Raw genomic sequence first — 14393 nt, forward strand, 5'->3', positions numbered from 1 at the left:
AATTTCCGTATGTTGCCTATAGCTAGGATTGAAATCTATAGGCAAGATGGGGAAAATGGGAGAGCGCTTCTAATTCTAAGTACAACTTCTGCTTACAGCCTTCTGAAGCAATGTACTTAAATGCAGCAAACTGTCTTTGGAAGTCGTGTTGAATACTAACTTAGCTTCCAGCTTCCTTTTAGAAACGGCATGGAATTAGGTTTGCTAAGCCCAAAGGCCTCAAGTTTTACTGCTGTTCTTCCCTCTAACACTGAACTCAGGGTCCTGTAGGTCCCTTTGGTGAGGATGGAGACCACAGGTGGGGTCAGACCTGGGAGACTCTCAGCAAGGTCCTGGGACTTAATTAAAACGGGTCTGTTTCTCTTCCCTAGTCCAACTCTGCATCTCTTCTTAATAAGCAAAAAGATCAGATTTCTGTGATCAAAGGTACCTCACAGGACCTTTGGATTGAGAAGGAGGAAAATTACTAGTGCCTGAGTCCCTCCCCTAGACATCTGGCACCCTTTCCAGGCTACCCATCCCACTGTACACTGAGTTCCTGCCAAGGAAGGTGACTGTGGAGACCCTGGCAGAGTCAAACAAAGGTTCTTTAAATCCAGAGACATTTCCTGGACCCAAAGAGGCTCAGCAGAGAGGGAAGAGATACTGCTAGGGCACCAGTGTGGAGTCTTATTAACCACTGGAATTTCTCTTTTATCTGGTTGATATATTTGGATCTCAAGTAGAGCTTCATTTGCAAAAAAGGGTATGAAGCCCACTGTTGCAGAAGGCAGAAGAAATCCTGTGGCAGCTGTCAGAGCAGCTGTGGCCAGAGAGCCCCATCCACTCTCACATCCCACCTACGCTAGGGGCCATCTGGTCCTCTTGACCTTTGTTCTCCTTCACCATGATTGACCTAGCCCGCTGTCCCCATGGAGATTTATCCTTTGTGACCCAGGGTTCTGAGATTGGTAAACTTCAGCCAACCTCAGGATAGCTGGCCTCAGCCACCCAAGCAGTGGGCTAGAAATAAGATGGGAGATTGGGGCCACGGGAAGAGGCAGGTCATGAGGGTCTTTATTTGCCCAGCTGGGAAGTTGGGGTTTTCCTGAAGATGACAGGAGTCATTTCAAAATCATAAGTAGGAGAGCAACATAAGCTTAGATTTACTTTTCACCTTGACCGTGTTGACTGTGTGTTTGTTTCGGCTGAAGGAGAGACAGGAGGCAGGGAATCTTAGCAAGGAGCTATTACAGTAGTAGTGTGAGATGATGAAAGCTGAAACTAAGGTCGTATCTTCAAGGAGGGGGTGGAGAGGGTCAAAGTTATGGCATTTTAGCAGCTCGCACCAACATGAGCTGGCTGCCGAAGGGGTGTGGGGATAGGGGGTAGCTCAGCCTCTGGCCTGACCTACCAAGAGGAAGTATAGAGAAGGGAGATGATGACTGTGGTTTTGTATAGTTTGACACTGAGAAGTTCCATAGAATATTGGGTATAGGAGTCTGAAGCTAAAAAAAAACCACACACACAAAAAAAACAGGGGCTAGAAAAATATGGGTTTTGTCAGAAGTTGCTGGTAACTGAAGTAGTGGGTGTAGATGTGTTTGCCCAGGGAAGTGAGTTGAGGAGAGAACTGAGGGGAACACCAAAGAGATATACCCCGGAAAACCCTGTGCTATCTTGTTGTACCAACTAGAGCGTCCTCCTTCTGGAATGCCCTCTCCCCTTTTCTCTGACCAATGCATTTGTATTCCAGAAACCCATTTTGAAGTGGTTAAGTGACTTTCCCGAGCTTCTTTCCTCTCTCTACTCAAAGAGCCTGGCACATCGCCAGAACTCAGAAGCTGGTGGCTGAGTGCTGCCACCGTGGAGAATCAGGAAGCTTCTGTTGCTTACCGGCACTGACAGGGCATTGAGGCGGCCTGTTTTCTTCTCTTTATTGGGAACAAAGCGGGGCACTTTAAGTGTGCTAAAACGGCAATCCAGATGGCCGTCGGTCAGGTATAAGGTGAGCTGAGTCAGAGCCAGCTGGTCACTGTATGCGATGTCGAGGCCTGTTGCCCACACCTGATTAAAACAGAAGCCGTAGAAATGCAGGTGAGATTAGCGACCAGGAGAGAAAGCCCCAACCACACTGCCCAGCTCAAACCACACCAGACCCAAATGACTTCACAGAGTAGACGTTTTTGCTTCTGTTTCTACTTCGTTCAGCTGAGACATGGAGCCTCCAGTCTGTTTGTAATCAGAGGATTCAAGGTTTTTGTGGGGAGGTATACAGGTGGAAACACCTAGCCAAGACAATCTAATGGTGGTGCCCAATTCTGAAAGGCTCCTGTGGGTTTCAATTTTTCTGCCTGTGGTTTGAAATTTCTTAAGATGGTCAGTGCAGTGTTTTCTACTGAGAAATAAAACTAGACAAAAGTTTCAGAGGATGGAGAACTAAAGGGGAGAAGACAGAGGGGGAAGAGTGAGCAATATGAGAAAAGGGCAGTTTGCTCCCATTTCGCAAAAAGTAGTGCTGGCCTCTTGTGGAATTTCAATATACTACTTAAGGGAAACTTATGGTTGGCATGTCAGTCTTAGCTCTACATGTAAGTCTCTGGCATGAGAATGCAGGAAAGTCACTTCCCCACCCAACAATGTCATAGTATCCTCAACTGAGAAACGGTGATAACGCCTATCCAAGCTGAATCACAAGGTTATTAGAAGAATACTATGAGGCAACAAAAATCAAAATGCTTCGAAATAGACATATGTAAACCATAAGTTCCTGTAAGCTACTAGATAACTGAATGATGTCCATTAATTCCTTCAACGGATATTAACTGAGCATCTGCTATGCGCTAAACTGGTGATAGCAAAAGTGGGTCACGTGCTACTTCGCCCCTCTCCTGTGACGCACCATCCTTATTTGCCCTTGTTACATCCCACCCCACACTGAATCCAGAAGCACCCTGGAATCTTCCTCAGTTTAATGCTCAAGGCATATTATCGCGCTAGGCACTGGAGCGTCAAAGGTAAATACGCACAGGTGCTGCCGTCCAGAAGGGGAAGACAGAGATGTACGTATTCGAGTAATTACAAAACGGTGCAATACGTGGTATTATAAAGGGATAGAATAAAGTACTACTGAAGCAGAAAGGAAGGACAGACTGAGTTTGACTAGGGAAATAAGTGCTGCTTCATGGAGAAGGTAACACTTGAGCTTTGACAAGCAACACAGACATGACTGACTCCCATGTTCAAGTCCCTACAATGTACCAGGTGCTTCTCAAACATCCCAGATCTGTATAATAACCCAAAAAATAAGAATCCATGTCATAGATGGAGATACAGAGGTTCATAGAGGTACCCAAGTCCACACAGCTAGAAAGTGGTGGTGCTGAGATCCAAATCCAGTCCGCCCTCTTCCCATTCTGTGTTGGAGATGGCACTGCTGTTGGCCCAGCCAGTCCTTGCCCTGTACCAGTTTCTCAGTCAAATTAAGAGCTAAAGTTGTAGAGGATCAAAACATGTTCTTGTTTAATATATAATCCACGCCATGGAAATATCTTGTGGAGAAAATATGAAATATTGTATTTCTGGAGTATGCTGTAATTAGCAGTAATGCATTTTCACTGTAGGAAGTTGGAAACACATTTTCACGAAGACGTGATTAAGCATTTTTTTCCTCTTAGATGGCTTACATGTGCCCCACACACCAACTCGGTATGTTAAAATACATAATACATCTGCCCTAGAGTGGACTCCTCTCAAACAAATCTAGCAGTGAGTGACTTGAGTAAGCATTGAATGTAAATGGCATCATTATAAGGATATTAAGAGGTCAAGCTGTCAAGGCCCCTTGCTAAACTGAAGCTAATTTCAGGAGTCATATTCTCACAGTAATGCCCTTTTATAATAGCAAATAAATCACATTTGCAACAATTGTTAAAAACTAACTGCCAAGTATCTGTTGCAGATGTAAATATCCTATTTGTCAACTTAAATATTTCCTGCTGTATGGCATAAAATGCAAATCAGATGGGGACAGCTACTTGCCCATAATACAAGAAGCGTGAACTTGCTGTTCTTACGTGTCCGGCATTTGTTTTAGAGCCTCTATTTTGGTGTTTTGGTGCTTTGATCAAAGGGAAATAAATGTATATAACAAACATGATTAATATTTATGTTAACGATATTAGTGTTTTAGTGATAAGGATTTTAATGGCAAAGCAGCACTGTGTAGGGGAAAGAGTGAGAACTAAGGAGTTGGAAGGCCTGAATCTGGCCCTCACAGATGGCGTCGACTGGAACAACCTATTTAAGCTCTCTCCATCTCCGTATCCTTAAGTGTAAAAGGAGCAAATGATAATACCTATTATCATGGGAGATTTTGAAAACAAGATAAAATAAATGCACATGAAATTGCCTCACACATGATGAAGTTTGATACGAATGTCATTTATGATTATTGAACATTTTCTTTAGGATCTTAGGGAGACACATTTTCAGTTGCCTATGTAGCTATGAGATTGCCTCATTTAATAACTTTTCCCTATTTACAAGCGTGGTGTTCAACTTCATGACGACTCAGTCCAGTAAGGGGTTAGGTTTGTGCAAGGTTGATATTACTCTATCTTCATTTTGAAAACTGATAATACTGAGATCAAAAAGAGGCTTTAGGGTGTTACCTAAGGTCCTAGAGCACAGGCCAGAACTCTGGTCTCCTAGAGCCGAAGTACTTTTGCTTCCCCAGGCTGCTCTAACCCCTTGGTTCACAAAATAAATAGAACAAATTTCTTTAAGCCTTTTCCTCAACAGCAGGCTTGCCTGAATGGCTCAGATAATTGTTCTGTTCTCCATCTGGTTTTTCCATTGAAGACATCGCCTGAGGCATGCTTGTTTTATGTACAGGGGTTCCTGTCTCCCCCTCTAGACTCTCGGCTCTTTAAGGGAAGCTGCCTAGTCTTTGTCTTCCCACAGCACCCAGTGTCTGGGGCAGGGCTTGGCTTGCAACACTTCTCTGATGCTTCACTGTGAACTCCACCATGACCTTTCAGGAACAGGTTCTAGGTAGGTCTCCTGAAGCTGGTTTCAGATTCAAAAGCAGCAAATATTCATTGAGCATCTCCTCTGTACCAGAACGTATGCTTTCACACATATCTCGTTTAATCCTATTCTTGAGTTTTGGACGTCAACGTTAACTTTAGAACCTAACCTCTCTCTGCAGTGGACTCGCCCATCACAATTTAGATGAGTGATGATGGTGGCTGGTATGAAGGCGCTATGAGTGGGGATGGGAAGAAGTGGATGAATTTTTAAATGTTTAGGAGGTGGCTTTGATATGACTTGCAGGACTTGTAATGACTAGCTTGACAGGTTAATTGATTAGATGTGAGCCTAAGGAGAAAATATCACTGAAGGTTAGAGCTGGAAAGACTCTTAATAATCATCTGATACAATCAGTTTATTTTATAAATGGAACAACTCTGGTATGAGAGTGAAGTGGTTTGCCCTAGGTCACAAAGCCAGGTATCAGAGGTGTGGGACGAGAAACCAAGGTGTTTCAGCTCCCAGTCATAAGTCATTTGTTGAAAGTTATTTGACTGATTGATGATATTCAAAAATGATTTTGTTAAAAATGACTAGAATACTAGAGAGCTTTACATCAAGGCCTTAAGAAGCATGAACAACATAAAAATATTCATTTCAGCATTACTTATATGTAATATTGAAAAATTGCAGCTGTCCAACATTTGGGCATTGGCTAAGAAGATTATGACACATCCGAGTGATAGGATAGTCTATGATATTATATCACTAAAGGTAATGATTATGAATAACTTTTGACGATGTAGGAAGATACACGAAACAGCAAGAGAAGGCTATAAAGTCATATGGGTGATATAACTTCAACTTTGCAAAAATAATATTATGCATAGAAAAGACTAGATGAGCACATAACAAAATGTTATCCATTGTTAAGATTAGCAGAATTCTGGTAAGTACAATTTTATAGACTTTCATGTATATTCTAGATCTGCACTATCTAATATGGTCGCCGTTAGCCACTTGTGGCTACTGAGCACTTGAAATGTGGCTGGTTCAAATTGAGATGTACTATGAATGTAAAATACACACTAAATTTTGAAGATTGAGGATATAAAAAGAATGTAAAATGTCTCAATATTATTTTATATCGGTTACACGTTGAATGATAATATTTTGGTTATGTCGGATTAAATAATACACTTTATTTACGTTATGTTCATCTGTTTTTTGGTTACATTTTTAAACGAAGCTACTAGAAAATTTAAAATGACACATATGCCTTACATTCTATTTCTATTGGTGTGGTTGCAAAAAAGTCCATTACAGCCTCAGGGGTAGAGCCCGTAGGAATGGGGTGGGGAGTACTGCAGAAGCCCCAGCCCTCCACTACCCTAACCAGCACTGCGCTGCATGCAGCACTCATGCAGCTGCCTCGCAGGACCTGGGGCAGAGTGGGCAGAACACAGGGCAGAAGGCAAAAGCAAGAAACTCTGACCACCTCGTTACTTTTGAACTAAAGTGTGAGAACCAGAAGACAGAGTCAGGCAGAGGCAAGCTTGCCCATTGTTCTGTTCCCAGGCTCTGGCCCTTGTTTGGGTTGCAAGCTTGGGGATGAAAAGCTAATAGCACACTTCTGCATGGGGAGGTGTGGGAAAGAGGCCTAATATTGAGCCCTTTTTTCCTAAGATGTTTCAGGCAGGTGGAAGCTGCCTACTCTCCCCTGCTGCTTATGCCTCTTTCCTATGACAGGCCGGATGGATGGGTGGCAGAGCATGCAGATGTGGACAGATGCGCTCAAAATAAAGTTATGTAGCAAAGAGTTTGGTCTTGCCAACCTTCTCTTATGGGCATCAGGGACTGATGAGACTAATTTATAAATCAATAACATTCATTGAAGACTCATAGAATTTCAGAGCTTTAAGAATCCATAGATGTTTTGCAGACCCATCTCTAGGCTTCCTCTCCTCCTCGTGTTCCTCCTTCCTTTTTGGTAAGAAGACCTCGAGACTCCAGAAGAATAAGTGACTTGCTAAAGGCCCAAGCTCCTGGTACCAGGGTCTGAGACAAATATTTGTGATCCTTGGCAAGTCACCTCTTTGGACCGCGGTTTCCTCGAGTGGGGTTAATAGTGTTGTTGGACCTTCTCTTGATTGCCTCCAGATGATGCATCGATGAGGCTAACTGGCAATTGTGAAGATGTGTCACTCGTGGAGACATTTTTAAGGTATAGATCCTCAAACAAAGGCAACTAAGAGACGCCAGACTGAGAACTCGCCCACCACAGTGATGGCATCAGGGTGCAGAGTGCGGCACAGCCCACCCTCCTCAGCAGCTCATGTTAGCTGAGGGAAGTGTGCACCACTTCCCTGCCCATGTCTTTATTCACAGTTCCAGTCAGACAGGAAATCTACCATTGGACCACCTGAATCTTTCTAGAGCAAGGTCAAGTCCTCAGTCAGACACATGGGTCTCCATAGTTATGGTTGGGCCATGTGCCCAGCTCTAGAGTTACAGGACCCACTGGGAGAGTTGGCCTTGCCCTTCTCTGTCTGCATGATCTTAACTTCCTTCTCTGGGCCTCTGTTTCCTCGTCTGTTAAAACAGACCTATCTGTGATGATCTTTATATCTTAGGGCTGTTATGAGGGTCAGTGACTACATGAGATACTGTGTAAGATTAGTATTGCAGGGTCTGGCAGACACAAATCTGTCTGGATCCTGACTTCCCTGTGTGACTGCCGGGAGCAGAGTCTGAGGCAGGTGTAAGAACTCCCTTGACTGGCCCTTGACTTTGGTCTTCTTGCCTGCTTCTCAAAGGCTGGGAGCACATTTACCTCTTCTCAGATACTATTTAAAAACAGGTTCCAGAATCCTGGCTATCATACAGAGAACATACTTTCTTAGGTAGCTACTAAGTGATAGATATCTCTTCTCATTTTAATCATTGAATCATCAGATAGCATCAAGCTTTCCATTGTGAACAACACGTCTGATACTTCATTTTAAAGAAAGTGGGATAGTGCACTGTAAGACTTTTCAGTTAATAAAATATTAATGTGATTATGATATTTGTTAAGAATTGTTCGTATTATGTAAAAAAATCAATAGGCAGAGAGGATTGCAGCCTCTTGGCATGTTGCCACCTAGTGGCGGCTGCTGGGATGGCCCAGTCTCTTGGAGAGGCAGAAGACAACTGCTGTTGGCACTGTATCCGGCAGTCACCCTGGCCCTGATCAACAGTGGACACTCTTAGTGTGCATCTTGTAGGCCTTTCCCTCTGTCTCTATTAATCCTATTTATCTTCTGAGCGTGATTTATATCCCAGCTCCACGAGACTGTCTCTGAGCAACTTAAGTAACCATTCTCTTGCATCACTCACACTGGACATTGCCTTATATTGAGTCTTTGGAGTTGTGGGGCCAGAGGCGGCAAAAATTCTGAGCCCTGCCACTTAGCACTCAGGGCCTGGTAGTCCACTATGCCTGGAGCTGCTACGATTTTCAAAGGCCTTCAAAATGATGTTTAGAGTCTGAAAAAAAGTTACTGGCTTCCAAATAAGAAAACTGTAAAATAACAATAAACGATTTAAAAAGATTAACCAAATTGACATGTGAGTTAAATGCAACACAGATCTTATGCAGTTATGTTTATTCCATGAAAGTGCATATAATGCATTTGATATGATGTAGAGTGATGGAATCTCTAAACTAAGAATACTCAGGGCTCAGAGAGGTCTTAAACAGCTCTGTCCTGCAGACTTAAAATGGCTTTCATCATTCCCACCTCCTTATTTTACAGATGAGGACTCTGGGAGGTGAACTGACTCACTCAGATCCCCCAATAAAGGAAGAGCTGGAATCAAAGCCCAAGTTTCCTGACTCCTGGTCCAGCATTTTCCGTGACGCCAAATAACCAGCATTAATAGCCCATTTTTTTTGTAGTTCCAGAAGATTCTCTTTTACTTTGGAAATTCTTTCAGGATGTGCAGGAACTATATTTAAAAATAATCTGGGTTTCTAAATTATTTCACTTTTGTAAAAAAAAAATCACAAATCATTTAATATATCATTGCCTTACCTGTTTCCTTTCCCAAGTTTTTTTTTCTACTACCTCTATAAATTTATGATCCTCCCTCTCTTACTTTCAAGACTAATGGCTATTATTTGTATTCTTAATGTATAGACTTACTCACTTCTTTTTTCTTTATAAGTATTTCCTTACTTTTTTATTATGAATTTTGGGAAGATCATTTTCTCATTTTGATATTAAGCACTAAACTATAATAAACATAAAAACCCAATTTTTATAACCTATTACAGGTTTTTAGGACTAGCAATTGCATTTGCTTCTTCCATGGCAATTCAATGTAATAATCCCATGCTATAGATGATTGTTCTTTAATTTTCATGCTATAAATGTCAGGGTTGGTGAATGAATTGCTTCGTTGAAAAATATTCCTTTAAAGTTACTACAAATAATCTCTAAAAGGCTTTTATATGAATTTTCAAAGCAGAAAGCTCTTGTTTCACAATTTCCATCGGGGAGGATTGCTGTGCCCAGCCCTTATGGACGTGGAAGACTTTGTGCCAAGCAAGATGAGGATGAGCACTCAGCACTGGTCTCATCAGTGCAATGAATTTGGCCAAATCCAGAAGAGCAGCATGGCTGATCAGTGGGCTCGTGGCACAGAAAAGCTTTCTCTTGGGCACGTCTGTTTCTTCTTCCCTCCTGTTTCTTCTTCCCTCACTCCAGGGTCCTCCAGCACTTCGGCCTGGCTTCTGTGGCTTGAGAAGTCCCTCTGCCCAAACCCTATGCTCTCGCTACAGGCACACTTCCCCATCGCCTTCAAGTCAATCCAGTAATTCAATAAATTCTGATTAATTTGGTGATGGTAGAGAGTTGTTTACCATAATGGAACCTTTTGGAGTTGGTTATCTGAGAAATGAATCTGGATCCCACAACTTTACTTTTGTTGTCTGTGGACTCTGGTGTTCGAAAGATTCAGCACTCTATCGAGCCAGTTAATGTGCCATCTTTTTTGATGGCAGCAATATTTACGAAGCTGCTAATTTGACCACATGGAGGACAGACTTTAGGAGGGAGACTTGGGGAAGGTAAGAGGAAGGGAAATTAGTATATGTTAAGGATTATCATGTACAGGCACTCTGGTAAGTATTTTCTCATGTCATCCTTACAACCTTGTGACGTAGATATTAACCTGTCCCCATTTTACAGAAGTGGAGGTGGAGGCTCAGAGAACCTGGAAACATGCCCAAGTTCCACAGCTAAGCGGCAAGGCTGAGATTAAGATCCAAGTGTGCCTGACTCTGAAGTCCAGGCTTTTTCTCCAGTGCTTGACCTTGGATATTACTCTCCTCCTGGTAAGCGAAACGGATGCTTGGTAGAATATGAGCAAGCATTGTGATGCTGGCAGTCACATCCAGAAGCTCCACCAATTACTAGATGGTTCTGAAGCCAGAGAAGGCTTGTGATTTATGGTGGGACCCTGGGCAAGTCATTTAACACCTTTCTTCCTCACCTGCTCATTATCGGTCTGTAAAGCACTTTGAGGACCTATAATAAAAGAGCTGTATAAAGACAAAGAAACATTATCCTTCAGTGTAGTCAAAAAGCCAAGTTTCCTACCTGCGATCAGTGGAAGTCCTGTGGCACTTTCCAGAAATGTATGTACTGATGGAGCCATAGGGCCCAGGGAAAATTCCAATTGAGTAGCTGCTGACTGAAAATCACCCTGTAGTTTCACCAGAAAGAGTGTTTCTCAGTCCGGGCTTACCCGTCGGGGTTCTGCTGCTATGTTAGGCCTCTGTCCCTCTGAACTTCACCCCAGAGGCTGCCTTCAACTGACTAACCCCCTCTGATACCATTTGTTCTGAGGTTCCATTTCTAGCAAATGAAAGAAACTGCATTAAGGAAGGCATTTCCTTCCTCCTTTCCTCCCTCCTTCTCTCCTTTTCTTCTTAAAATTCAATGCACTGTTTTTTAGTATATGGCTTACTCTCAGGAGAATGCATTAGAAGGCTTTTAAGTCATGGCAGATAAGTGTAAATTCTTAGTTCTAGCTCTACTTGTATTTGATAAATATTTCGTTAAGTCTCTTCAAGGTAACTTGTAGAAAATAGTTGTGAAATTATTTCCTTCATAACAAGTGAGTAAAAAATTCAAAGTACACACACTGATGTTTTCCCCCTCAAATCTGAGACAGCAGGCTCTTTGATATACAATGTCTTAATATGAATAGAAGTTTTATAGTTACCTCTTTGAAAAGTGTTTTCTTATATTGAGCATCTTTAGAGATGTCTTCTCATCCTGTACTCTTCTGTTTATGGAGGGTAGGGCATTTAGCTGCTGCCACATGGGGTTCAAAAATTCAAAACCTATTTTTCCAGTTCAGGGAAGAGCTTCAGGAGAACCCAGTTGTCCTCCTTGGTGGTGACTGTAACTCTTCTCTGTAATTCCTTTCTATTTCCCACCTGTGTTCTCCCTATGGGAGATGAATTTTGTTATTTTATTTGGGCTTGTATTATGTACTGGTTTCTGACTTAGCTTGATCAAGTTTCAATGGGTGGGTTCAATATCACTTACATATTGATATCATTTCCACAAACGTTTGAAAAGGAAAAATTTAAAAATGTAAAAATAGACAAATAAGCAGGTACTCTAGAGTGGGCTAGCAATGTGGCATGTTAGGGGATGACTGACTCCCTCAGAAAGGGAAGCCATTTCATTTATTTATTTCTAAAGGCCTGGAACCATAGGCAAACACAGTGGATCTTATGGTTAAGAAAGCAAAATATATGTTTAAAGGAATATACGTATTGTTAAAACAGTTCTATTTATGCAAAAGATTCATGTAACTTTATAAAGGTTTTCAGGGATTTTAAAGGATTTTAAGTGCTGTGTTAGACTATACTAGTAACAGATGTTCAATGGCATGTTTAAGTTTTTGTTTTACTGAATAAGCAATGGATTACTTGATATTTTCTTTTTAAAAAATCATACCAAAGCCACTACATTTTAAGTATAGCTCAAATTCATTACTTCTAAAAAAACATGTGATTTAAAATAACATAAGGGCTCCTAAAAATAAATATCACTATAGTAGAGCTAGAAGATTATGTTTGCTAAGTATTCCCTTCAGAATTCTAGTCTTTTGTGTTACTTCTTGTGCTTTTTCTATGAAGACAGATGGTGTCAGTAATTGTCTATATATTTAATTAAGTTAAAAAGCTACATAGTAAGGTTTTAGCAAAAAGTAGGAAATTTCATGCTATGAGCAAAGAAAGCAAAAGGAAGCAGAGACTGATAGCATAAGACACTATTCCTCCCCAAATACACATTTTGATATCCACATGTGTTGGAATGTGAGATTGTATTTCATCAATCTAATGATAAGAACAAAGGCATTTACTCTGAAAGATAAAGCCCGTATTGAAGTCTAGATGGCAGTTCTCTTACATTTTTGACTAGCTAGATGGGAATTTGTCCATATCACCTCCAATCTTGGCCTAATAGTTAGTGGTTATTCTAAATTCCTCTGGCTTTCTCTTTTTTTTTGCCTAAGATTTCTCACCTAGCAGGCTAACTATTGTGAAATTATTATGAGGGAAAAAGCAGTAGCTACTTGTAGAAAGTGGTTTGGAAAACTAACTTAACCATTCTTGTGCTGTCTGATTTCAATGTTCCCATCCCGTGAATCCACCTTCTGGCTTAATGGCAATATGGCGCTCCCAGCTGTAGTGCTGTGTATGGGCTTGCTCATTTAAACTCTGAAAGCTTAAAAATGGCTACCGCAATGCTGATTTTATTCCATTTCGCTTAGTCATTAACATTTAATAATTACCTTATGTGCTGAGCACAAGGATGGAATATATTTAAAAAAAATAGGAGATGTGTTTTCTGGCTTTAAGCTGTTCAACTCAATTCAACAAGCATATTGAGGATATACAAGAAAGACATGCATTTCTTTGGTGATAGTAGTTGAGGAAGGGGGAGAGGCTTACAAAGGGAAGTCACCATCAATTCAATGCAGTACCACAAGTATGTGCTATGGGAGAAGCAGCACAGGCTTGGCAGCCAGCTTGGTTTGAACCCTGTCATGGTTTGAACCCTGGCTTTGCCACTTAATAGCCATGTGACCTTAAACATGTCACTCTAGCCCTGGTTTCCTCCTTTGTAAATTAGGGATAATAATACTCACTTCTCAGGGTGTAAGGATTAGGAATACTGTATGTAAAATAAATAACAGAGTGCCTGGCACTTGACAAAAATTCAGTAAATCATTAATGTTATCATTAATAATTACTCTGCCATCAATACTATACCTCAGCTCTGAGAGGCTAATCAATGAAGTGGCAGTTGGAGTGGGATTAAGTTGGGTTTCCATGAGTAGTTGGATTGTGAAACGTGTTTTGAAAGAAGGGAAGCTGCGTACTGACAGAAAAGAAAGGAGAGGCAATTTGTAGGAATGAAAGTGGCATGTGGGAGGCGGGATAAGAATGCATTTATTGAACATGGGAGCCACCAAGCAGGTCAGCTTGCTTGTCCTGGAGGGTACTTTGGACATGATCAATGAGAAAAGCAGTTAGTGTCACATGGTGGGAGGGGGTAGTTGAGAGCTGTTTTAAGAAATAGGTAAGGCCTAGCACAAATTACCCTGTCCTTTGTCACCCCAACGTTATGGTACAGGCAAAATTAAGTTAAAATGAATGTTAAGGACAACTTTGCAAGGCAAAATTTATCACACAAAACCTCTTAACCACAGGTGGCAGCTGGAAGTAGGAAAGGGCCACTCAGCTTTTTTTGCGTGTGATGCTGGGGGACCAGCTGTAAACACATATATGTGGAGAAACTTCTGGTCTTTCTTAGCCTTAGTAGGGAGCCTTTTCTTTTCCCCTAGCTGCTGCCCTCCTAAGTCTGGTAGGAGTGTAACACCTCTTGAAAAGCACAGGATGCAGTGTGAGTGCCTAGATTCACTCACCTGGCAATGTTTCTGGTGATTAAAGTTCATTAGAGACATCAAAGTCCAGAGAGAAGTGTCAGGGTTTCATTCAAATGAAAGCAAGGATCTCCATGATGAGAGTGGATATCTGAAGTCCTGGGTGGATGGCATGTTATAAACAGAGGACTGGGTCTATTACATATGTAGGCCAGCCAAAGTTCTACCCAAGAGCTGATGTTTAGGCTTGAACTATCATCTTTCTGAAGTTTAGGCTTGAACTATATCATCTTTCAATGTTTATAACATAAGGGGATTAACCAAACATTTAAGGACAGGCACACATGGTAACATTGTTCATAACAACACTGGCCACTGGTTTACCTGCATTATCAGTGTTAAGAAACAAAATTATAATTGTCACT

At 41.5% G+C, this 14393-nt stretch overlaps 1 protein-coding gene across 3 annotated transcripts in view; it reads right to left on the reverse strand.

Annotated features, from left to right (window-relative positions):
* The window catches only part of IQCH (IQ motif containing H), a 172258-nt gene that overhangs the window by 23625 nt on the left and 134240 nt on the right, over positions 1–14393 (reverse strand). For all 3 annotated transcript variants that reach the window (XM_039865225.1, XM_039865224.1, XM_039865223.1), the window contains one exon: positions 1876–2046. In XM_039865225.1, coding sequence (XP_039721159.1) covers positions 1876–2046 — 171 coding nt within the window. The remainder of the gene's footprint in view (positions 1–1875; positions 2047–14393) is intronic.

The sequence above is a fragment of the Pteropus medius genome, unplaced genomic scaffold, assembly GCF_902729225.1.
Source record: "Pteropus medius unplaced genomic scaffold, Ma_sr-lr_union100, whole genome shotgun sequence".
In the NCBI taxonomy this organism is placed as follows: Eukaryota; Metazoa; Chordata; class Mammalia; order Chiroptera; family Pteropodidae; genus Pteropus; species Pteropus medius.